This window comes from Anguilla anguilla, chromosome 18 (assembly GCF_013347855.1).
Source record: "Anguilla anguilla isolate fAngAng1 chromosome 18, fAngAng1.pri, whole genome shotgun sequence".
Classification (NCBI taxonomy): Eukaryota; Metazoa; Chordata; class Actinopteri; order Anguilliformes; family Anguillidae; genus Anguilla; species Anguilla anguilla.
Window position 1 is genome coordinate 7,731,803 of NC_049218.1, and position 24,393 is coordinate 7,756,195.

The 24,393-nt window shown below is 44.6% G+C and overlaps 2 protein-coding genes across 2 annotated transcripts; one reads left to right on the top strand and one right to left on the bottom strand.

Moving 5' to 3' along the window:
* Window positions 1-219: 219 nt before the first annotated feature.
* LOC118218067 (hyaluronan-binding protein 2-like) lies at window positions 220-10,639 on the top strand. The gene is made up of 13 exons (XM_035400456.1): window positions 220-378; window positions 2,161-2,308; window positions 3,442-3,528; window positions 3,884-3,991; window positions 4,746-4,862; window positions 5,701-5,811; window positions 6,029-6,200; window positions 6,761-6,858; window positions 7,546-8,026; window positions 8,654-8,796; window positions 8,916-9,050; window positions 9,589-9,734; window positions 10,410-10,639. Exons 1-13 carry the CDS (start codon window positions 322-324, stop codon window positions 10,569-10,571), a joined length of 1,965 nt encoding a protein of 654 aa, XP_035256347.1. The 5' UTR covers window positions 220-321; the 3' UTR covers window positions 10,572-10,639.
* Window positions 10,640-11,041: 402 nt separating this feature from the next.
* On the bottom strand, window positions 11,042-22,273 carry mcmbp (minichromosome maintenance complex binding protein). Its single transcript, XM_035400457.1, has 16 exons — window positions 22,071-22,273; window positions 20,131-20,216; window positions 19,581-19,721; window positions 19,424-19,465; window positions 18,673-18,756; window positions 18,167-18,296; window positions 17,529-17,674; window positions 17,244-17,338; window positions 16,783-16,952; window positions 16,347-16,470; window positions 15,255-15,372; window positions 14,675-14,840; window positions 14,117-14,250; window positions 13,672-13,836; window positions 13,162-13,250; window positions 11,042-12,890 (listed from the first exon to the last, which is right to left on the bottom strand). Exons 1-16 carry the CDS (start codon window positions 22,126-22,128, stop codon window positions 12,764-12,766), a joined length of 1,875 nt encoding a protein of 624 aa, XP_035256348.1. The 5' UTR covers window positions 22,129-22,273; the 3' UTR covers window positions 11,042-12,763.
* Window positions 22,274-24,393: the final 2,120 nt, after the last annotated feature.

Here is a 24,393-nt window from a genome sequence, read left to right on the forward strand (position 1 = left end):
ATATATATTCAATAAATTAACTGTTAAAACAAACTGGTATTGGTATTTCTCCAATGGCTGAGTTGATATGAGAGTACCCTGTGAAGGTGTCTGTAAAGGTGGTCGCTCAGCTGACAGATGTAAAGTTTGTGGAACTATGGTGAGGGACCCACAAATGACACATACAGCCCAGCAGCAGGTGGACCTGGTGCCTAGCCTCTGACCTCTGTTCTCACGGTCAATGACTCTGGCAGCTTCCCACGTACACAGTTCTCACTACCCCTGTAAGGAAGGTAGGAGTCAGATTCAGTTGCCCCACGACTTTCGGACAGGACGGACAAAATGGACGCCAAACTGGTTTGCCTTTTGGTCCTCTCCGCTCTGCTTGTACCTGCTCAGGTACAGTATTGCAGGTGGTACCATATCAGCCTTAATTGAATGTGATTCTTCTCAAATAAAAGAAGCAAACTGCTGCCAAGCAGTAATGAGCGATGAGTGTTAACTTGATTGGAAATTGAGACTTCTACAGAAGGTCAATTATTGATCATTTTAATTTAGTAAATTCAAGAATATTCATGGAGCTGTTCTGGTTATTGTAGCTTCATAATTCAGCATTTATCATTGGGACTAAATGTATTTCAGAGTACACAATATCATTTTATGGGTGCTTCTGGTTCTTTTGTAGGATTGAAAATATGATTTTTTTGGTGCATGCAATAACACAGGTACTCTACCATAAGACTACGTTCATGAACATTACATTTCCCTGTGAATTTTAAGCAGAACTGAACCGTTAAACTCATTTAGCTAGCACATTGTATATTCATTGGCGTACATGAACTTCTTTCTAGAGCTGCATGTGAAGTTTGTCATTTTAAATTTTTTACATGCCACAAATGTTTCTTCAAAGCAACATATTCTAAAGCAAATGGCCACAATTTTCAGTCTGTAGCTGTTAAATGTGAAAGTGAATTGTGAACTGGTGCAAGTTTGTATTTTTATACATAGAATCTATGCCTGTTGGATATACACATGTAGCATATTTTTAGGTGTTAGGTTTTCTAGTATTTATGTATTTATTTTTCCAGAAGACTTACGAAAGGCAAAAAGATTTTAAGTTCAAATTGCTGACCAGACCATTGCCCTCTAGGTGCAATCATTAATACATAATGGTCGCACTAGCATTTATCATACGAAAGTGATTTGTTATTGTACTGGTTTGAATTGATTAGTGAATGATGACTATGATGTGATTTGAATGGGCATCACACAGAGAAACAGAACTGTGACAGGATTTGACCGGTTTTGACTGGTGATAGTGTTGTATGTAAAAGCATTATGTTCATACATGTGTGGTCCTTCAGACTTGCTATTCTGCAAAGGCTAATCGAGCGGACAAGGTCTGCTGTTAATCCCATTTAATCTACCCTCTGTTCGGCAGTAATAACTGTGGGGACCTGCCAGAAGGCATAATAAGCTTTGGTGCATGGAACCATCTTACAACAACGGGCAGAGGTGGAAAATCCAGCTTCAGAAAGTAAACGTCCTCCAGAGTATTTTGTTCCAATCTCCTGGATTTGCTAATTAGCACAATTATTCAGCCAGGAGGTAGAACTAATTAGTGAAATCAGCTGGGTGAGTTCTTGGGTGGAAGACACACAAGGCAGGACTTGTACTTTCTGACCCCTGGACTAGGTGGAAGAAGATTTTCACTAATTAGTTTTACCTCCTGGCTGAAGAATTGTGCAAATTAGTAAATTCAGGTGATTGTAACAAAATACTGGGGAGATTTTTTACTTTCTGAGCTTGGATTTTCCAACTCTGCTAATACTTCCGTGGGTCATGTGGACTTACAGGTGCTGGTAAAATGGAAAATGATTGCAACAAAGTGAATAAACGACCACACACATTTGCAATAATGTTTGTATCTCCTTTCATTTAATTTAAATGATAAATGTGATCAATAATTAACTAGTTAGCCAGATAACTCAAAGTACTAACATATTTGAGGCACACTGGAAATAAGCTGTTTCAAATTCCAAATTCCTTGAGGTTAGAGCTACAGTTCAAAAAACAGTTTCATGACCAACTAGCTAGCAAAGAACACCCTAAAATTTCTATGAGATTTTGAGAACTCAAAATTGTTTTGCTCTTGTGTTTCTGCATGATTACTTTCTTCAGCTTGACAAACATGGGCACGGCCAAGGGCACGGCCAAGGGCACGGAAATGGGAAAAAACATGGGCACGAGCGTGAGCGTGGGCAGGGGCATGGGCATGGGCATGGGCATGGACCTGGAGAAAAGCATAAAGAGATTGAAAAACGAAAACGTGAGTACCCCATGTATAGTTAAATAAAAAAGTATTGGGATGGTGACACAATTTTTGTTGTTTCAGCTCTGTACTCCAGAACATTGGATTTAAAATTTTTAAAAATGAATATGAGGTGAAAGTGATTTAATTTGAGAGCATTTCCATCCATATCCATTGATCTGTGGAGGAATTACAGCCCTTTTTATGCAGTCCCCCCATTTGTAATGGAGCAAAAGTAATTAGACAATTGGTTGATCAGCTGATTCTTGGCCAGCTGTGTGTCTTTGCATCATTAGTTCATGCACAAGAAAACCTGTCGCTGTCCCAATACTTTTTTTTTTTTTACCCAATACCAGAACTTCTATTCCATATTATTTGTCATATGGCAAAAACCAGAGGTAAAAAATTGAGTTAATCCATCCATCCCTTTTTTATACCCACTTATTCCTGGTCTGGGTTGCAGGAGGAGCTTGAGCCTATCCCAGCATGCATTGGGCGAGAGGCAGGAATACACCCTAGACAGTTTGTCAGTTCATCACAGGGCACAATCACCATTCACTCACACACTCATACCCAGGGGCACTTTAGACTCTCTCATTAGCCTGCATGTATTTGGATTGTGAGAGGAACTTGGGGTACCCAGAAGACAGCATGTACATGGAGAACATGCAAACTCTACGCAGAAAGCCCCGGGCCAGTATTCGAACCAAGCACCTTCTTGCTGTGAGGCAACAGTGTTACCTGCTGCACCACCCTAATCAAGTTAAACTGTCCTAAAAATCCTGTGCTGCTAACTGTCAGAACAAAACAAACTGCATGTGACCCATGGTCCATTTTCAAATCTGGACCAATGCCCCTGCCAACTGTGTCTGATAGACAACCAGGGCGATCTACAGTTGGCTCTAGCATTGCTCAGGGGAGGGAAGGCCAGGATGACAGTGACTCATTGCACACCAGCGCCCCCCCACTGGCAGAGACTGGTGGAGCCCTCTGAGTGACTTTCACTGTCATCATGTCACCCAAAACTCAGCCCTCCGGGCCCTCCCAATGCTTGGGACCTCAGACACTTGCTTCTCTGTCTTCAGGGATGTGCAGAAAGTTTATTAATCTTCTCTCAACATCTGTTTTCTTTTATTTCATTTCTAAATCAGCTGTGGTGGATTATGATTATGAGGCAACAGATCCCCCAAGTGAGGAAGATACTATCGATTGGCTGATCGACCTACAGTATTTACCAGGTAAGATAAATTGTCTCATTGTCTACCCAGATTAGCTTTTTACTAAAATACGTTATAATTAAAATGGCAATAAATATGTGTGTGTGTATGTGTGTGGTGTGTATTTATGATAAACACACCACACCATAGAAGAAGACTCAATTTGCTAATTTCACAGAAAAGCACATTGTAGTGTCCTGATTGTGATTAATTAGTCGGATACACATGGTGGGACACTGTAGCGTAAACAGTTGTGCTGTGCGGTAAAATACATTGAAGTTCATCGTAAAGAACCCCCCCACCCCACCCCCGCCCACACCAGTCGACGTGCCTGACCTCTCTCCTCTTGCTCTCTCTGGTTCTAATTCTTCCCAAGACAAGTGCGACCCAAACCCCTGCCTCAACAACGGCGTGTGTGAGACAAAGAACGGCAAGTTTAAATGTGACTGTCCCAAACCCTTCAAGGGAAAGAAGTGTCAGAGAGGTAAGCTTTGGATGGATGTGATGGAGTAAAAATTAAATTAAATTAAATTAAATATATATCTCCATAATGTTTGAGAAAAAGTTTTTTTTTTCTTTCTTGATTTGGCTCTGTAATCCACTATTTTAGATCTGTAATTAAACAAGTAGCATGTGGTTAAAGTGCTCAGCCTTTTATTAAAGGATATTTTTATACATTTTGATTTCACCATGTATAAATTACTGCACTTTTATACATAGTCCATTTCAGGTCACCATGACATTTGGGACAAATGGAGTCACAGGTGTTTCTGATTAATCAGGTGTGTTTGATTGCTTCCTTACCGCAGGTATAAGAGAGCTTTCAGTATCTAGCCTTGATTCTAGGCTTTCGATTGCTGTTATTGGCGTTTGTCAACATGAGGACCAGAGCTGTACCAATGACAGTCAAAGAAGCCATTACAAGGCTGAGAAATGCGAAGAAGAAAAAAAAAAAAAAGTAGAGAGCCGAAGCCAAGAATAAAATATGGCTTTGTCCCAAATGTTATGGAGCTCACTATATATATCAACAAAATAATGGGACAGGTAAAATAATTTTTAAAAAGGGCATGACCCAGTGTTGTGCCCTGCGACAAATTGGCGGCCTGTCCAGGGTGCCTCTCGCCCAATGCACGCTGGGATAGGCTCCAGCACCCCCCCGCGACCCTGCTCAGGATAAGCGGGTATAGATAACGGATGGATGGACGGATGGATGACCTGGTGTTCGTTTCTTTTTTCAGCGGAGAAGATTTGTAAGAAAAACAGATGTGGACACGGACTGTGCGTCCTGACGTCAAAGCCTCCGTACTACGAGTGCAAGTGCAAGGATCCGTTCCAGCTGCCGAACTGCAGAACAGGTGAGGACAGGTGCATTAACTGTCTTAACTACTGCTTGTATTTTTTCCATAGATTGCGTTGTTGCCGTTCTCGTTGTGTTAGTGTTAATCAGTTTAACCTTCAGGGTCCAAGTTGAACTATGCGGTTGTTCCCTGCACTTGGACCGGTACTTCTCTCTAGGGGTTTCGTCATACTTGTTCCTGGTTATGGTTATACACTTTGTTGTACGCCGCTCTGGATAAGAGCGTCTGCCAAATGCCTGTAATGTAATGTAATGACTGCGTGCGTCCCCGCTTCAGTCAGCACAGAGGCCCATTCTACCTGCGCCACACCCCCATGTCCCACTCCTCCTGCTCCCCTACAGCCAGGGGTGCACTGTCCACCACACTGCTCCTACCCCAGTGCCTTAGGGCGGGGACACCCAAACATGCCCCGCAAAGCCAGTAGTGCTCCCAGTTTTCTTTTCTACCTGATAGATATTTGATCCATTAAGGCCACAGATTGGCCAGAGATTGAACTCACCTGGTGACCCAAGATTAAATGTCTTTTTTTAATGGGGACTCTGAATTTTCCGTAGGTATGAGTGTGGGAGAGAATGGTGTGTGTGTGTGCCCTGCGATATATTGGCAACCTGTCCAAAATGTATTCCTGTCTCTTGCTGGATGCATGCTGGGATAAGTTCCAACACCCCTGTTGATGTGTTACGTTTTAAACATCATTAAAATGTGTGTTCTTCCAAACTGCGCTGGAATATTATGTGTTTTTAACCCTGCAAGCGCTACGTGTATTGTGTTTTTTACACTGTCTGTGTTGTGTGTTTTTTTTACACTGAAAATGTTGTGTGTTTTGTTAATGTAGTGTCGGTGTGCAAGCCCAGCCCATGTAAAAACGGGGGGTCATGCATCCCAGACGAGAATAAATTTAAGTGTGCCTGTCCAGACACCTTCAGCGGAAAGTTCTGTCATGTTGGTAAATATTTTATATTTACATTTTATATGTATAAAACCCTTGAACCCATTAAGGTGTGAGACCACAAATACTTCAATAGAATGTTCTTAACTGAATATTCTGGTGCAACAATCATACTGCTAATTGAATGCAATTGAGTTCTAGTACACCGACATAGTTCCATCAGAACCTGGGCTCTCACGAGACTCTGACGACGCCCACATATCTGTCTCCCCAGGGCCGGATGACTGTTACAAGGACAATGGGGAGTCCTATCGAGGCATGGTGAGTGAGACTGATGACGGAGATGACTGTCTGTTCTGGAACTCCCATTTCCTCCTGGACAAAGGCACTGACCCGTTCACCATGTACGAGAATGAGGAAGGGCTCGGACCCCACAACTACTGCAGGTCAGGTTTACGCCGTCATGCCTGCACACATACATACACACACACACACACACACACACACAGACACACACACACACACACACACACACGCACACACACACGCACACACACACACACACAGACACACACACATACACACACGCACACACACACACACAGACACACACACACACACACACAGAGACACACACACACGCACACACACACACACACACACACGCACACACACACACACACACACACACGCACACACACACACACACACACAGACACACACACACGCACACACACACACACGCACACGCACACGCACACGCACACACTTTTACACACAAATAACAGAATCACACTCACACACATCATGCACAAATATGTGCACATATTCAAATACACACACTCACACAGACACAGAAACACACACACATGCACAAACACAGAAACACACGCATGTGCACACACAAACACAGAAACGCACACACAAACACACACATACCCACACAAACACACGCACAAACACATAAAGACACACACACACACCCTGTCCTCTGAATTCTCTGTAGAAATCCTGATGGGGACACAAAGCCCTGGTGCTTCATCAGACAAGGGAAAAGGCTGAAATGGGACTACTGCAACGTGAGGAAGTGTCCCACAACCCCAGGTACAAATGGGAATCCCTTCCCACCAATACAGCTGAATAATACAGCACATCCAGCCCGACTCTCAGTTCTCCTGCACACAGCCGTTTGCAGTGGTTCCTCACCCTGCTCCTGGAGGACTACTGTGCTCTGGGGTTTCGATCCAACCCCAAGCGAAATCTCATCGAGCTGCTAATTAGTAGAATCAGACGTGGCAAATTAGGGTTGAAATGAAAGCCTAAAGGAAGGTACATCTCCAGGATAAGGTTGGGAAGCACTGGCATATTGGGTGACTGTAAGGAAACGGCACTCCTTCGGTCCTCACTAAGGAACAGCATACTCCCTATTCACACACAGTTTCCCCACTCACTAAGTAACAGCACACACTCCGCCTGATAAGGAGTAGAATTTCAACCAAAATCCATCTTAGGCGGGAGGCAGCATGTTGGTCCGTAGGGTGGCTGACTCTCAACCCATACTGAAATGTTAACAACTGCAATCTCACTTTAAGATAACGACGTGAATCACGCAGTTTGTTCCAACTTGAGACGTTTGACATGACAATGCCAACCTTGTCACTTTCACTCTGAAGCCATGCCAATGCATGCTGGGATATACAAATATACATGTTTCATACATCATTTAGAGTTCAAAAATACCGTTTTGAAACAAGCATACCTGATAAAATCCATCACCTGCCATGTTTACAGCTGGCCCAGACGGGTCCGGAGAGGGACCACCCCCTCCTGTACCTGGAGAGGTCGTGACCCCACCTGGACCTGTAGAGGTCGTGACCCCACCTGGACCTGTGGAGGTAGTGACCCCACCTGGACCTGTGGAGGTAATGACCCCTCCTGGGCCTGCAGAGAAAGTAACCGCTCCCGCAGTAGTTGAGGTGAAGCCACCAACCGAACCCGAAAAGCCTCCAGCTCCACCCACAAAGCCCGTCGAAGGCACTACAGGGACTAATCAGACCACCGGGGACCGTGAGAGAGCATTCGCCACCTGTGGGAAGCCCCAGCCCAGCCGGGTTCTGCAGCGGGTGTACGGGGGTATGAAGGCCATTCCTGGGGCCCACCCGTGGCAGGTGTCCGTTCAGGTCCGACCCATAGGTTCCCTATGGAGCCATCAGCACATCTGTGGGGGGGTGCTCATCAAGCCCTGCTGGGTGCTAACTGCTGGTCACTGCATGTGAGTATACTACTGTACCTATCCACTGCATGTGAGTATACTACTGTACCTATCCACAGCATGTGAGTATACTACTGTACCTATCCACTGCATGTGAGTATACTACTGTACCTATCCACAGCATGTGAGTATACTACTGTACCTATCCACAGAATGTGAGTATACTACTGTACCTATCCACTGCATGAGTATACTACTGTACCTACCCACAGCATGTGAGTATACTACTGTACCTATCCACTGCATGAGTACACTGTACTATTGTACCCATCCACTGTATGAGTATACAGTACTACTGTGTATTCAAAGTAATCTCTCCTCATCATGTTTTTTGGATTTTTCAGTGAACCAACTAAGTCAGGACTGCCCAATCCTGTTCCTGGAGATCTACTGTCCCATAGGTTTTCACTCCAAACCTAACCTCATTCAACAGCTATAGATCTTGTTGAGCTGAAAATTAGTAGAATCTGGTGTGCCAAGTTAGGGTTGCAATGAAAACCGACAAGACCGTAGATCTGCAGAAACAGGGCTGGCCAGGCCTGGAATAAGGCTTTTCCAATGACGCCTGTGGCAGCACGCTTACCTTGAAGCTTTGGTTCAGTGGGGAAATGTGTTCGTACCAAACAGAGACCAACAGAAATCCATGCAAGTAGTCCTGGGCGGGGTGAACTTAGCGAAGGTCGAGCCCTCAGATCAGACCGTGGAAGTCGAGAAGGTTATCGTTCATGAACATTACCGGGAAACTCCGGCCGCGGTTTACAATGACATTGGTAAGTCAGGCTTTAAAAAAAAAAAAAAAAGAAATACTAATTTTGACTGAATATATCTATGGTACCACAGGGTTTTGGGACTGTCGTTTTTCATGCCTGTGGTTTTCCCCTCCCTGAAGCTTTGCTGAAGCTGAAAGGTGCCGAAGGTCACTGTGCCAAAGAAACACAGTTTGTGAAGACGGTCTGCCTGCCCAATTCGACGTTTCCGGATGGGACCGAGTGCACCATATCTGGATGGGGAGCCACCGAAACATGTATGGTGAAACCCCTCCCTCTCGCACCACAGAAATATGCCAGGTCACAGTGGAAACGTTCTCTTTTGCACATGTCCCTCCCCATATAAACTCACTTAAACCTTACTCTGTTTAAATAAAAGCATGTATATAAAAATAAAAATAAAAAAACGAAATACTTCAGCTTACGAACAGGTGAGCCGTCTCAGCCGTTCAGTTACACAAGTTTCTTTTGGCAACTGAAACTACAACTCAAGTAGTGAGAAAGCATTTTGAAATGCTAGGACCAATCCTCTGCCAGTGAAACATGCCAAGACCATGGTTTTGTCAGGATTACGTATCGTTGTGTCTGTTAAATTTGGGTACCATTGGCTTGGCTAAAAAAAACACAATATATTGAAGAACTGTAGCTACCCACTACTAAAAAAGGGAATTTAGCAGAGGTCGATTTTATATCAGTTCTTCTTGTCTAGCTTTCGAGTCGAGCCAGTAGGCAGGAACTCTGTGTAACCTCAGATCCCTTAGCAGCGATCCTTTAACGCTTTGTCTCTTCGCGAAGCCAACTACGGCTCAAACCAGCTGCTGGACGCAAAGGTGCAGCTCATCCCCCAGCAGCGCTGCATGTCTCCAGACGTTTACGGCCCCGTGGTGGACAGCGCCATGTTCTGCGCGGGCTACCTGCAGGGCGGAGTCGACTCCTGCCAGGTAAGGGGGGGGGAGGGGGGGTTGGGGAGGCGTGGTGCCCCCATCGGGTGGGAAAAGGGAAAATTTGGTAATGCCGAGTGTTCTGCAGACCAGTCGTTTACTCGACACCAGGGACAGTCGTCCACTCAAGTCTAGTGCTCCAGAACACCAATGCATAATTTATTTAACCTGTACAGCTTTCTACGTGCATTAAAGATACCTCTGGGTCGCCCCATTACCCAAATTGCAGTCCCTGAGGTCAAAGAACTGCTAGTTTTCCGCCCTCTCTTTACCTGGAAGTCAGCTGTGAATACAGTCTGGCCAATCAACTGAACAGTAGTAACTGTTCAGTTAATCTCCTGGGGGAGAAAAAAAACCAAGGGCGGAATGTTCGATTTGAGTGTCCATGCCCTAGGTACTTTCAGAGTCAGAAACAGCAGAGATTTATACCCCTGGCCCAAGAGAACCACAGGGTCTTGCTGGCTTGCATTTTCACTGTGAATCACTAACCAATTTGGGCCCAATAAACCAGCTGAGGGAGTTAACCATTTAATTATCCGCTTTTATTAATCAATGACGTTGCTGAGAAACAACAATCCCAGGAGACCGCTGGGCTCTCCAGGAGTCACAGACCCCCCCCCCCCCCCCCCCCCGAGACAGACAGCAGATATGTTAACCAGGGCTCTCCTCTGTAAGGGGGACTCCGGGGGCCCGCTGGTGTGCGTGAAAGACCAGGTCCACTACGTCTACGGCCTGGTGAGCTGGGGCGACAGCTGCGCCAGGGAGAACAAGCCCGGAGTCTACACCCGCCTCACCCACTTCAGCGGCTGGATCAACTCCCACATCGACAAGGCGTAGCCAGCCGACCGGCCCTCCTCCGCGGGAGAGCGCCGCTCCCTGTGCCAGTTAATAAATGAGAAAGACCACAAGAGATTCCCCTTCTCTTATTTTTGCCAAAGGAGTCCTCACCACAAGAAGATTGCTGTACTAGCATCAGTTTTCAGTCTACTGACCACAGGAAGCTAGACACTGATCCCGGTAAAGCAGTCTACTGACCACAGTAAGCTAAACACTGATCCCGGTAAAGCAGTCTACTGACCACAGTAAGCTAAACACTGATCCTGGTAAAGCAGTCTACTGACAACATTAAGCTAAACACTGATCCTGGCAAAGCAGTCCACTGACCACACTAAGCTAAACACGGATCCTAGTACAACAATATTTCTTTCAAAACAGACCTGTACAAAAATGTCATTTTCAGTCGCTTTACTATAGAATGGAAATTTAGAGCACACCCGAGGGCAAGAAATGAATTTCCCACAGAAACATAAGCTTCTTTGAAAAGACATTTTAATGGCTTAAGAGACAAGGATGTGAAACAATTTTAGTAACGACAGCTCACAGCATCACATACAATCCCCCTTGAATCCCACACACTGACAGAATGACCAGTTATGCTTCAGATCCACCTCAGAATCCACACAACCATCCACACAGGGAGCTCTACAGCCACAAAACACTCATCCCCAGGCCTGATACTGTTCCCCAGAGTGAAGTCAAAATAGATACATTTTATACCTTTACCAGAACAGTTTCTTACTTTATTATTATTTATTTTATTTTTTTAACAGGTTACACACTTTGTATCTTTAAATATTATTTTCTGTTAATAACCAATAATACAGCAACCATAGGCTGCCATAGACCTTTTACCATAGATCCTTTTCAGTGTGTGTGAGATAATTAACATACACAACTATACAATGACCTGGCAGTACCTGACAGCTGTCAGAAAAAAAACAATATAATAAACATGAGAAAGTTAGCCCAATATCCCTCCTGTGCTCAAAAAAAATTTCACCATTAGAAGAATCAGCAAAAAGAATGAAAGTACAGAGAAGGAAGGAAGGACACATGAAAAAAAAAGATAACTTTTGGCAAGCCATTAATGTGCTCCATCAGTGAGCGTACAGTGAAAGGCGAAGCTGCTCAATTCAAACTGCTTAAAGAATGAAAACATCTATCAGTGTGTCAGACAACGATATAAAATGTGTTTTATTGTAAAAGTACAATACTGTTTTTTTAGTTTTTTTTTCTTTCTCCATTTACACCGTTCTTTCAGACACTTGTTCCCTTGAAAACTGATTTTAGATGGACACAGATCCATAGAGAACGGGGAGCATTGAATTAATGGAAAGTGAGACTCGTCTTAACGCTCCCCGTTTTGCATCAGCAATAACAACAAAGAAAACTATAATAAGTGCTTGGTGAGGTGTAATCTTGAATTCTACTTCCAAGTTCATACTCTGTTTGGTTCACCGGTCAGTCGGTAATTTGGATCTCCAAGGTCCTATCGTAGTGAACACATCACTACTGGGGCATTCACTCACTTCTTCAGAATACTATACGACAGCATTCACCCACTGGCCCATTACTATTCCCCAGAAATCTACATTAGTACTCCCCCACAGGCCGGTGTCTATTCCCCAGAGTACAACAGTACAGACCCACAGGCCGGTGTCTATTCCCCAGAGTACATCAGTACACACCCACAGGTCGGTGTCTATTCCCCAGAGTACAAGAGGAGTATTCACCCACAGGTCTGTGACTATTCCCCAGAACAGAAGAGGAGGCAAATCTCACACTGACATCAGCAGGTAACCTGAGGGCATCAGGTGAGTAGCTGGGGGAAGATGAAGGAACCCAGGCCAACTGAAGCCCCCCCCCCCCCCCGCCCCCCCGCACGTGTTCCACCGCTGTGGCCTCCAGATCACAGTTCCCCTGAAGGCACAGTGCAGACCCAAACCCGCCATGTCGCCGCCATCGGCACCATCCCCAGGAGATTTCAGAGTCGGGTGTACAATCAGAGAAAACTAAACAGGGAACCACGTTCTGGGGAAGTTGTAAAAAGTACACAAACGAAAAAAAAAAGAAAAAAAAAACCCCCACAGTCGCGCATTATAAAAAGTACAAATACGTTCGATACGCAAGTCCAGAGTACCGCAGCCGGGCCTAAGGCTTGTTGCCGGGCCTAAGGTCTGTTGCCAAGCCTAAGGCTCGTTGCCATTGAGGCATCTCTGCTGCTCCGTGCGGCTGGTCCGCAGCATCTCCATGTGCTTGGCCTTCATCCACTGCTCCTGGGACAGCGTGGTCTGTCCCATACTGAGGCACAGCAACCTGCAACACAACATCCTGCTCAATCACAGAGTAATACAGTCCTGCACTAACAACCAGTCATACAGAGTAACCATCATGAATGAATGAATGAATGTAGTTTATCATACAGAGTGCGGAAGTCGCAAAACAGTCAGAAAATGCTACACCTGTGTACAATTTTAAGCAGGCAATAGACAATGATATGCACAGTAACTAAATAATTAATAGATCTAAGGAGATCAGATGAACGATGATCAGATGAAAAAGAGATAAAAAGATTTCTGAAACTCACCGAGCCACAACCAGCATCCTGTGGAGATCTTCAGCAGACATGCTCTGGGGGTCGTCCTTCCGCATTTCAACAAAATCCTGCTCTACTGCCTACAAGACATTTATTAACAGGATTACTCATCTTCAACCTATGAGACATTTAACAGGATCTCTAGTGATCTTCTACTGCCTGAGACATTTATTAACAGGATCTCTAGTGATCTTCTTCTGCCTGAGACATTTATTAACAGGATCTCTAGTGATCTTCTACTGCCTGAGACATTTAACAGGATCTCTAGTGATCTTCTACTGCCTGAGACATTTATTAACAGGATCTCTAGTGATCTTCTGCTGCCTGAGACATTTATTGACAGGATCTCTCGTGATCTTCTACTGCCTGAGACATTAACAGGACCTCTAGTGATCTTCTGCTGCCCACAGAACATTTACTACTACTACTCTACAGGTCTACTGTGAAGCTGTCACGTAGAACGAAGCTCAACAGTCAGTAAGTGGGAGGGAGAGGTCTGACCTTTGTGATTTCGTCGGAGATGCTGTAGTCCAAGGTGCGGAGCAGGCTGACGTAGGTGCGGAACTTGTTCAGCGTGGCGGGGCCGACCGCCGCGTGCAGCGCGTTCAGGTACTCCTCCAGGTTGGGCGGAGCCAGCTTGGGCTGCAGGTGCACCTGGCAGTCAGACTGCAAGGAGAAGGCCAGGTAAGAACAGGGAGGTCATCAGCACAGCTACCCGTGTCTAAATGATAATACAAATTACACACCCTTACCAATGTCTAAATTACACACACTGACCCACATCTTAATTGTTAACGCAATTTTCCGCATTCTGAAAATTAATGGAATGGGGCACGATGGGAAAGGTAAATCTCCCAGTATTTCGGTTCGGCAGATATACCCAGCCACAGCTGGTATTTCTCTCTGGCTCCCCCGTTAGCATGTTGCTAAAAAGTTTGGTCTTTACCGGCAGGAGCGACTTGCCCTCCGACGCGATCAGCACGTTGATGTTGCTGGGGAACTCCATGTGGTGGAAGCTGAAGTCGTAGTCCACCTTCTGCCAGGTGATCAGGTTCCCCAGCGCCGTGATGTTCCGCACACCTTCGGCGAGAGACACAAAGGGAAAAGAATGGTTCCAGAGTCTACTTGTGCACAGCTAAACATAAGCTATGTTAAGTTATACACTTTATGGAACCCCATGGGGTAATTAGTCCCCTGCTTTTAACCCATCCTAGTCACGTAGGAGCAGCAAGCAGCACCCGGAGACCAACTCTGAGGCCAGCAACTTGCTCAAGGGCAATGGCAGAAGTATACCTAACCTAGGGAGAACCTGCAAACGGCCGGACTCGAGCCCAGAACCTCCTTCTCACGAGGCAACAGTGCTAACCACTGCGCCACTGTGCTTCCCCATGCTCTTGCACTCCAGAATATCAAGCAGCGTATGCAGGAAGCCGTTGCGTAGTGCAGGCCTGCGCACCGTCGCAGCCGCGCGTACGGAACAGGAAGGGGCCGGCCCGAAACTCACCCGCCGAATCCAGCTGCCCCTGCTCCAGCGCGGTCTCGTCCAGGAACAGCGAGGTGTTCTGGGCCAGCTGGAGCACGCCGCTCACCAGCCGGTTGGCCGAGTAGTCCTTCCGCGGCACCAAGCGCATGCTGTTCATGTTCTGAAGGCTCATGCCGATGCGAAAAGACTGCCAGGAGAGGAGGAGCCGATCAACACAGAGCATCTCTTGTGCACAAGTCTGAAACTGGCATTTGGGCTGTGGCCATTGTACACCCTACAGGGCACACAGTACTACAGGAGAGCCAGTGACTATTTTACATATTGCAGTCCACACCGTACTACAGGAGAGCCAGTGACTATTTTACATATTGCAGTCCACACAGTACTACAGGAGAGCCAGGGACTATGTTACACACTGCAGTCTACACAGTAGTACAGGACAGCCAGTGACTAGAGTTTCACTGCTGCCAGTTGTTGACCTGTAGGCACATGGGTGAGCTACTCTATGGGTGGCTCTGCGTTCTCCTCAGGAGAAGGGGAAGCTCTGACAGACAGACGGACGGACGGACAGACAGACGAACGGACGGACGGACGGACTCACGGCGGTGACCAGCTGCTGAAGCGCGCGGTAGAGGAGCGCGGTGAAGGCGCTGTTCTGCGGGCAGCCGCTCAGGTTCAGGGTGAATTTCCCCAGCGGCAGGACGTCTCGCCGCGCGTACCTGTAAGAGACACCAGGGGGCGTCGGTCACATGCGCGCCACCGCTAAAACCAAGCGGCCCGTCATTACCGACATACGGATTAAGATACAGAGGGCTGCAAGAAGCCCTGCTCAAAGTGTTAGGGGGGACCTTATGCAAATATCTGTCACTAAGTGTTCAATTACTTAGAGATTACTTGGCTCTAACTGCTGAAACAGTCTACAGGCCTTCTTTCTTAGAGTAGCAATTTGGAGATAATCCAGGTTTAACAGTGCATCCTTCCCTTAATACTGGGGGGTTCTGATCTAGTGGGTGTTTGGAAGCAGTTTCTCCTCTTTTCAATAGTATGAATAAGCCACAATGCGTCTGAGAACAACGAGACTGATTCAAATGACACCAGTATTTCTTATTCAAATTCAAACCTGGGGCGCAAGACTCTGCGAATTTCATGCCCAAAAGAAGAAAAACAAAAAACGCATAAATTTCCCTCTCATTAAATAAACAAGTCAGGCAGGTATCACATGGAACCTATTTTCCATAATTTTATGGAAAAGCATCAAGTCACGCATTCAATTTGTTCAGGGTTATCTTGAATTAGAACATCTAGCATCAGGCTTCTGCAGAAGTGAGTACAACAGGTGGAACAGCAGGCTCTGAGGAGGGATGGGCTGGCCAAAGCTTCTCTACCAGGGGTACGTGTGCTCACGAGTCCCACAGAACGCTACATCCATGGAACATGCATTTGCTTATTCATTTAAAGCAGCTGAGACCTTTCCATTCAAAATTTGCACATGATTATGTAGCCGGGGTACAAACAGACCAAGGGAATTGAAAGTAGATTTCTGTAACACACAAGCTAATCTGTTAAATGTTAAATGTTCTTCATCATCACGTTACAGTGACTGCTATCACAGCAGGGAGACCGGGGGGGTGGGGGGGTAGGATAGGGGCACAGCGTGCGAGGCCAGACCCACGAGGTTACGAGTGAAACTCACACGCTGGAGATGAGATGAAGAATGAGATACTCGGCTGCCAGCACGTCTCCTAGCAACACGTGCGTCAGGTACTCCAAAAGCTCCGCCCTCACGGCCGCTAGCTCTCCCAGGAAACCAGCTGTGACTGACAGCACATTACAGCCAGTAAAAATCACACTCCGCATTACACTGCTAATGTGTCTGTAGCCGACATGCAAGTTTAGCTTAAAAAGGACTGACCCATTAAATTCAGTGGCTTTCAAGAGTGTTTGACAAAATGGTGGCACCTGATTATTAAAATCAGATCTCTTTAAAATATTTTCAGAAAAACTTTCCATCCATATATGTGGAATACATGGTTTTTTTATTATTGATGCTGATCTTTGGAAATGACTGTATTATTACCCTCTTCTAGAGAGTGTACTAGGACAGAAAAGAGACATCCTACAGGTCTTACATGTGCAGGTCTGACTGTGGACAGCAGGGGGCAGCAGAGGGTTGTTGTGCTGCAGTGGGTGGGCGTGGATCATATGGAGGCGGGGCACAAGTGATGCTGGAGGGTAGTGGACCCGCCTCTCCTCTGCAGTCTCCACACTCTCCATAGGGTCCATCACGAGCCCTGCGTCCCTACAAACCACCAAACCCAACACCGTGAGCACAGCGCATCCAAAAACATACCAGCACCACCAGCACAGCTTCCATGAACACACACCCAACACTGAGACAGAACGTGCCTGCACACACATGCACCATGAGCACAATGCCCGTCAACAAATGCAAATATAACAATATAGTAGCTAGTTGGAACAGTTGGAAACATTACATGTTCATAAGTTACAGTATGATCTTCCACAGGTTAGTGGGCCTCTAGTGGAAGCGAGTACTGCTTTATAATAGGGTCTTAGGAAAAGAGCTTACTTCTCCTCGTTCACACTCAGCAGGGGGTCCACAGACAGAATGCCGTATATTTCCAGCATGTCGTTGACTTTAAACCGATCCCAATCTTCATAGACCTGCCAAACACAGAGTACAGAGCATCACTGCACAAGCACAGAGCACATTACTGTGGTCCATGCTCATCCAAGGCTTTATTAAAATCATGAAACCCAGTCTCTGAACCATGTCATCATGATTTTGAGGCATTAACACACAGACTGCGAACCATGCTCATAATGCACTATTAATATCTGTGAGGGGGCAGACCTTGACTAAGCAGGCTGGACCCGCCTCCCCTGGGAGGGGGAAGTTGAGGTCTAAGTGGGGGGGGCAATGCTGGCTCCGCCCAGTGTGTGCGTTTGTGTCCGTCTCCAGCCGCTTGGAGTCTCCGCTGCTGGTCTCTCCCAGAGAGCCTGAGCAGGGAACAGCAGAGAGAGAAAGGTACAGATATACTGTAACCACAGATTATAGCCATATACTTTCACCACAGATTATAGCGATATACTTTCACCTTTAACCACAGATTATAGCAATATACTTTTACCTTTAACCACAGATTATAGCAATATACTTTTACCTTTAACCACAGATTATAGCAATATACTTTTATCTTCAACCACACATTATACTTTTTATCTTTTAACAAGCTGGTTATATACCTTCACATACTAACTACAGATTAAAGTACTCCTACTGCCTAAACAACAGTTTAATATATAAACAGACAGACTGGGATAAACAAAGATTGTGAGAAACAGAAAAATTAGAATGGCACAGGGATTTTGGTTTAAGTACAGATAAATGCTGAGATTTAGATAAGTACATAAGAGTTTGGGGTGCGTACAGAGATGGGGATAAGCAGAGAGAAAAGCTATAGCTAGCTACGCTAGCTCCTCCCGCAGTACCTGCCGCCTGCTCTTTCTGCTTGTGGGGCTGGCTGTCCATGTCCTGGTCGTCCTCGTGGCTGCGCTTGTGGCGGTTCGGCGTGTAGGACGTGGACGGCAGCACGCTCGCGTGGCTGCAGCTGGCGTAGCCGTTTGCAAAGGTTAACGAAAACAACGATGCGCGTGCATAACGCACAAGGTAATTCTCACTGGCTGATGCCATGAAATGAAACGTGCAATCTTTTGTTGCCATGGCGCCTTATCTGCGATAGGCTAATGCATTCATCTTCCTGGACCAATTGCATGAAGGACATGTTATTGCCTATAACATGGGGGGGGGGGGGGGGGGGGGGGGTGGGCGCAAGGACACATCTCTTTCATCCTGTTATTCCTCTTCAACTTTCTTAAATACCCCTGGTCATTAGTTTCATCTGTCTGGTCTTGTTTTCATTATACAGAACACTGTTGTTGTGATACAGCCGTGTTAGTGGTGTGTGTGTGTTTAACGTTGTCCTTGAAAAGGATATCTCTTTCACCCATGGGGATTCTCCGGGGACAGGCACACAGTAAAAGGTCTGTCTTTCCAACATCGCCGTGTTTCCAACTTCCACCTGCCAAAGACAGGGAGGGAGAAGTAAATTAGCCTGGCACCTTCCCATGAGTCCTTAAAGTGTTATAAAATTGCATTTAGTCCATTTGATTAAATTTAGGCTGGATATAGTCTGAATTTAATAGTGCACTTCTGAGGAATTTAAATAATACTTTCTTGGAAACACCTCCATTAGCAAGTGAGAATGATCTAAATTCCTAGGAAGTACACAATTACACTCAAGTATTTCAGTTTTAGCTTCTTAGAATTAACATATTTTTTATTACCAGAGGCAATGGCCCAATTACAGATATCCATCAGGAAAATACCTAGTACTTACTCAACTGTAAAAGGATGCAGGTGAATGGCTAACTTGATGCAAGGAAGAAGTTTGCAAGCCAATTCACAGAAACAGATTATTTGTGTTTTTAAGGCTCAGGGGGATGGCAGCTGTAGGACAGCAGGGGGCGATAGAGACTAAATATAAACGTTTTTTTAATTGGAGGTTTTTGTAGACAACAGCTATTCGTGAGAGAGCAGCACTATAATAGGGAACTATAGCGCATGGGAGCATGGAAACTTCTAGAACTCAGTGATCCAAAGCAACGCACCAAACTGAGACGCCGTGCATAAGAAAAAAAGGGAGCTTGAAACAGAGGAGCTCAAACAGAGGTGAAATTCAAACTTACCCCACTTTCTACAATATCCTTGTACTTTCCAAATTTCAACATCTGCAACGACAGGACACAAAATGAACAGGTCAATTATTTCCTGATTTGAGGGTCAAAAAGACTTCTGAGCACTTGAATCGATAAATAAGGTAATAAATAAGGAAGAGGCACTGACTTTTGATTTGGAGGCGGGGTCAAGGCGTTCATATGTCCCCATGTAGAATTCTGGATCAAACATGTCCTGCACCAGACAGCGGAACTTCACCAGGCTGTTCGCCTTCAGGTAGTGCAGGGGGACCTCATTTAAAGAGGGAACCTGCAAGAGACGCCCGAAATCAGCGACAAAACGGTTGGGGTGGACAACGCGGTGATTTTTTACTCACCTTTTCGAGTCAAAATTATGGAAAATCAGCCACCAAACTTTTCTGAAATGCTACGATTAAATGATTATTCAAATTCCGTAACGCAATTTACAACCTAGTTATAGGAGAGTTAATTTAGGACAAAATCAGAGCTCAAAGGGGATCTGGTAATAATCATAGGATCAGAGGTGACTGTGTAGCAGTCTGTACCAACACAAACAGCAATGGTGTAGTTGCAAAGGAGTTATGTTCTTACATGTGTGTGTGCGAGTGCGTGCACCCGTGTGAATATTGAGCAACACTACAAGTACACACACACACAGACAGACAGACACACACACTCAGATCAGATAAACAGCTTACCCAGTTACCAGCATCACTTTCTTTCAGCTTCTCTTTGAAATACCCCAACACCTTTCCTTCCCAGTCCGGACTGCCACTGCTCTGGGCTGTGGGTCAAAGCAAATCGGTCACTACAACAATCCTTCAATAATCCCACCCCTGATCAGCCTTCACATCCGAGCACTGCATCCAGCTCGCACGCACAGAAGGGAATGTACGAAAGGACACAGGCTATATATAAAACCCACGCATAATCAATTCTTTGAATTAACTGTCATGCTTTCCAGTTTGCCAAGCAAAAACACATTTTGTTCTGTCCACCACAAGGTTGCAAAGAACAGCTGCAAGCATAAACTGCTTCTTCAAGGCAACGACCAATGAGATCTAGTTATTTACATTAAAGACAAACATAATCCCCTCATGAGGATGAACGAACAGAGAAACAGAAATCTACCAAATCTGCAAGGCTGTCAAACATTTTCCACCTGGGAGCATTGTTCTTACCAAAAATCACTATTCAACCCCCCAAGATTACTCCAAAGGGGGATATTCGTAGTCCTGGAACTTAGATAATATTTAGGCTATACCAACAGGTTTTGCAGACACATTTGTTACATTATGTTGAGCCTACATTTCATTTAAGCATTAAGCAGACATTCTTATCCAGAGATTACATTTTCAAATGCAATCCATTTATACATTTCAGTTTAATTAACTTGCTCAAGGCCAAAATGAAAATGGCATCACCTGAACTGAGAACAAAAACCATAAACTTTTGCAACAAGCCCAGCTCCCTAACCATACAACACTGCTACCCTTATTTATATGGGAAACTGTTCATACGCAACAAACAACGATTTTAAATGGCCTTCTGCATTAAACGCTTCATTGTTAAAGGTTTATGACCATTTGCACGGCAATTACTCGATGAGAGTTCCAAGCAACCTGTAATCTAAACCTGTAAGGTTCAGATTGTCCTGTTGCACTTCCATTTTACATCACAGAGCGGCGATATTGCATCGACAACAACTTTTTTGTTCGTTTTTGCTCGCACATTTCATTTCTGCAACTGCCATGACAACTTTGTTGCCCGTGAAATTGGCTGCAATTAATATTCTGCTTTTCTGCGTCTCCCACCAAACATTTGCCTGCTGATTTCTTTTTTACTCAAGTAATGCAAATAGTTCTAGGAATGCAAGCCTGGGTGTACCGTGCTCTATGAGTAAATGAGCGGTGTGCTCTCTCTATCTGTCGCCTTCCCAAGTTAAAAATGGGATCCCCGTCCCCTCCATTCTCAAAATTGCTAGCATGCAAGAAAACACACGCAGTAATAATTTCGGTGGTTACCAGAAGCCGAGTTTCCACAGAACAGTTTATCGACAAGCTAGAGAATTAGCAAACTGGCAGGTTAACAAGCATGAAAAAGAACATAACTGAAAACGCCAAACGTTAAGTACGATGACTGACAGCGTGGTTCAAGCCCACTAACGGTACCAAGTTGACATTCTAAGATCTCAGTTTTGGTGACCACCGGGGTAAACGACGTTGCATCTTCAACACGTGGTAGATCCGTGTGAATTGGCTAACATCGGCTCTTCAGTTACTTTTATGTTAACCCGTATATCTTCGGGCTAACATAAGGTTCCGTTTACAGATTGTTATCTATATGTTGTAGAAAGAGATGTCGGACAAGTTGCAAGGCAATATATTATTTTGTATTGGATCCAATGCCATTTTAGCTTAAACAGAATAGTGAAACTAATTAATGCTATTTCAAGTGTTCAGTCTTTTGTCAAGCACAATTATACAACACCGAGCATGCTGGTTGTTGCTAAATAATCTTGACAAGACTTTCAGATGGAACCCCACAATTATAAATTCTCGAATTATGTGGCTAACTCGCTCGCTATCATCTCGTCGCCTATTTAACTCTAGACTAAAACAAGAAGCTTTAAACTTACAAAATATATCTTCCACGATGCCCATCGGGTTAGTTATCCATTCCTGAAGAGAAGGCATTATTTGTTTCTTTACTTCAACAATACTTTATTGTTCAACTTATTCAATAAAGATGACTGAAATTTAAAAAAACAAACTTGGCTAACGTTTCGATAGGTTTGACTCGGGAAATCTAAACCATAGACCGAATACAATGGCGGGAAAATTGCGTCACATCTCTTTGACCTCTGAACTCTCCCTTTTCTTCCTTTGGTATAATTGAGCTTGGATAAAAACCTCAAATAAGCGGACCGCCACCTACTGTGCTGGAGTGTTAAATATAACGCCGAAGTACTGTATGTGGATGGCAGGATAGACATTGGGGCTGATGTAAAGTCCCCACAAAACCGTTATTCGTTTCTAGTTAGATTATGACATGTTCTGTCTTAAGACTTTTAGCTTTAAAAAGTATTACACTGCAGCCAACAGGACAACCCCCACCGACTTATAGGACATGATTCAATCCTACACGCCAGCTCGACTTGCACCCCCTGCCATCCAGGTGAATGGTTCTCGCTCGTCCCTATCATGGAGCTTCTCCACCCTAGCTCTCCAGTGGTGGAACAAACTCCTTGTTCCTCTATGGACCACTTGGTCATTGCCTATCTTTCACCGTGGTCTGAAGACGCATCTGTTCAGGCTCTACCTGTACTAACTATGACCACTCTACAGGGCTCTCCCAATCTAGGATCACTCTTATCACTTACATACTTCCACTTTGTTCCTGTAGCACTTTCATATTACATGTACCTCCATCCAGCACTTATATTGCATTTGCATCATTATCTTGATGTTGTAGCTTGTTGTCATGCCTCCTAGTTTGACTTAACATTACTCTCTGACCTAGCCTGTGCTTACTGTCTGAACTGGACTTAATGTGTTCATGGCTATGAATAACTGTTATATAATTTGAGTATTGTACCTTATAGGACCTGTGTTTTGTGGTTGTTCCAATTACCTTCGGTATGCACTTACAGTATATCTATAGTGGCCTGCACAATCCCTATCTCTGTCTGCGAGAAAAAATAACCTTTTCTGTAGGTGGAGTTTTGTGTCGTCTCATGCCGAAAATAAAGAGGATCAATGAAGTTAAGGTTTCATCTGGATGATTCTTTTGTTAGCAGTATGTCAGGGATTACCACACCACTTCACGTAATGCTAAGTTAAATATGACTATGCCATACCAACATCACTTTGCCCTCTTGACAGTTTGCTTACATTCCTGTGGTTTTTCTGACCACCAAGACCTACCAGCTCTTCATATAGAGTGGTTTTCAAACTCGGAAAGATCGAGTGGTTTGGGAACCACTCAGCTTTCACATAACTATATTTACAACAGAGGTGCAGAATCCAGGTTCAGAAAATAAATATCTCAATGTGTTGTTCCAGTCAACTGAATTTTCTAATTAGCATAATACATCAGCCAGGAGGAAGTATAATTTACCATTGCGTTTTCATTTTGACACAAACTATGCACAGTCGTCAAACCAAAAACTGAAAGTCAAATTTGAAGTATTGTTTTTTGTGTAAATGATGTGCATAGGGACAGAAATAAAATCACAAACTTCGCTATTTTAAGTTTTATCAATCATGCTTCTATTGGTTGACTCATTTAAATTAAATACCGTCCCTAGGTGTGAATCGAACACACCCATTGTTGCGCAACCCGGATAGATTTTGGAACTTGGACCGGTTTTGTCACCTCTGTTTAGGTGTTACTCTCTTTGGAAATTCAATAGCTGAAGTATGTATCTGGAAAAAAATATTAGATACCATATTCGGTTGATTCGATTTTAGATAATAAATAATCCATTCTCAGTCAAGATTTCTGACTACATTTAAGATGAAATCACAAGGCCTGTTGGACGTTCCATTACGCAAACATAATTGGTTCATGGCATATTAGGTATTCAACAAGACTTATATTTAGGGTCGACAATTACTTTGACAATCTGGATTACAATGACTATTTTCTAATAGACTGTATATGCAAGTGCATGTATTATATAAACGCTATTGCAATGAATAAAATCAGCGGTTGCCCTGGTATTATACAGAGGCCAGCTGCTGAGTAGCCAACGGTAATTTTCCCGCTCCGTATAAATATCAGTAATTAAAATTGTTCCGAGTACACCTATAGGAGTGCCATTCGCAATGTGAAATGTTTCTGAGATCAAATCAGCTGCTTTTAAACATCCATCCATGTTTATACTCAAGATGGGTCACTTTAAGAGACACATGTTTAGGATGACGAGTGAAGTCACATGTTATTGGCTGTGCAGGAAA

Coding starts and splice junctions, on each gene's coding strand:
- LOC118218067 (XM_035400456.1), top strand. CDS start 322: ATGGACGCCAAACTGGTTTGCCTTTTGGTCCTCTCCGCTCTGCTTGTA. Junction 8,027..8,653: donor CTAACTGCTGGTCACTGCAT/GTGAGTATACTA, acceptor CGTACCAAACAG/AGACCAACAGAAATCCATGC. Junction 9,735..10,409: donor GCGGAGTCGACTCCTGCCAG/GTAAGGGGGGGG, acceptor CTCCTCTGTAAG/GGGGACTCCGGGGGCCCGCT.
- mcmbp (XM_035400457.1), bottom strand. CDS start 22,128: ATGCCTTCTCTTCAGGAATGGATAACTAACCCGATGGGCATCGTGGAA. Junction 15,373..16,346: donor CTTCATCTCATCTCCAGCGT/GTGAGTTTCACT, acceptor TGTCTCTTACAG/GTACGCGCGGCGAGACGTCC. Junction 13,837..14,116: donor AGGGCAAGTCGCTCCTGCCG/GTAAAGACCAAA, acceptor TTCTCCTTGCAG/TCTGACTGCCAGGTGCACCT.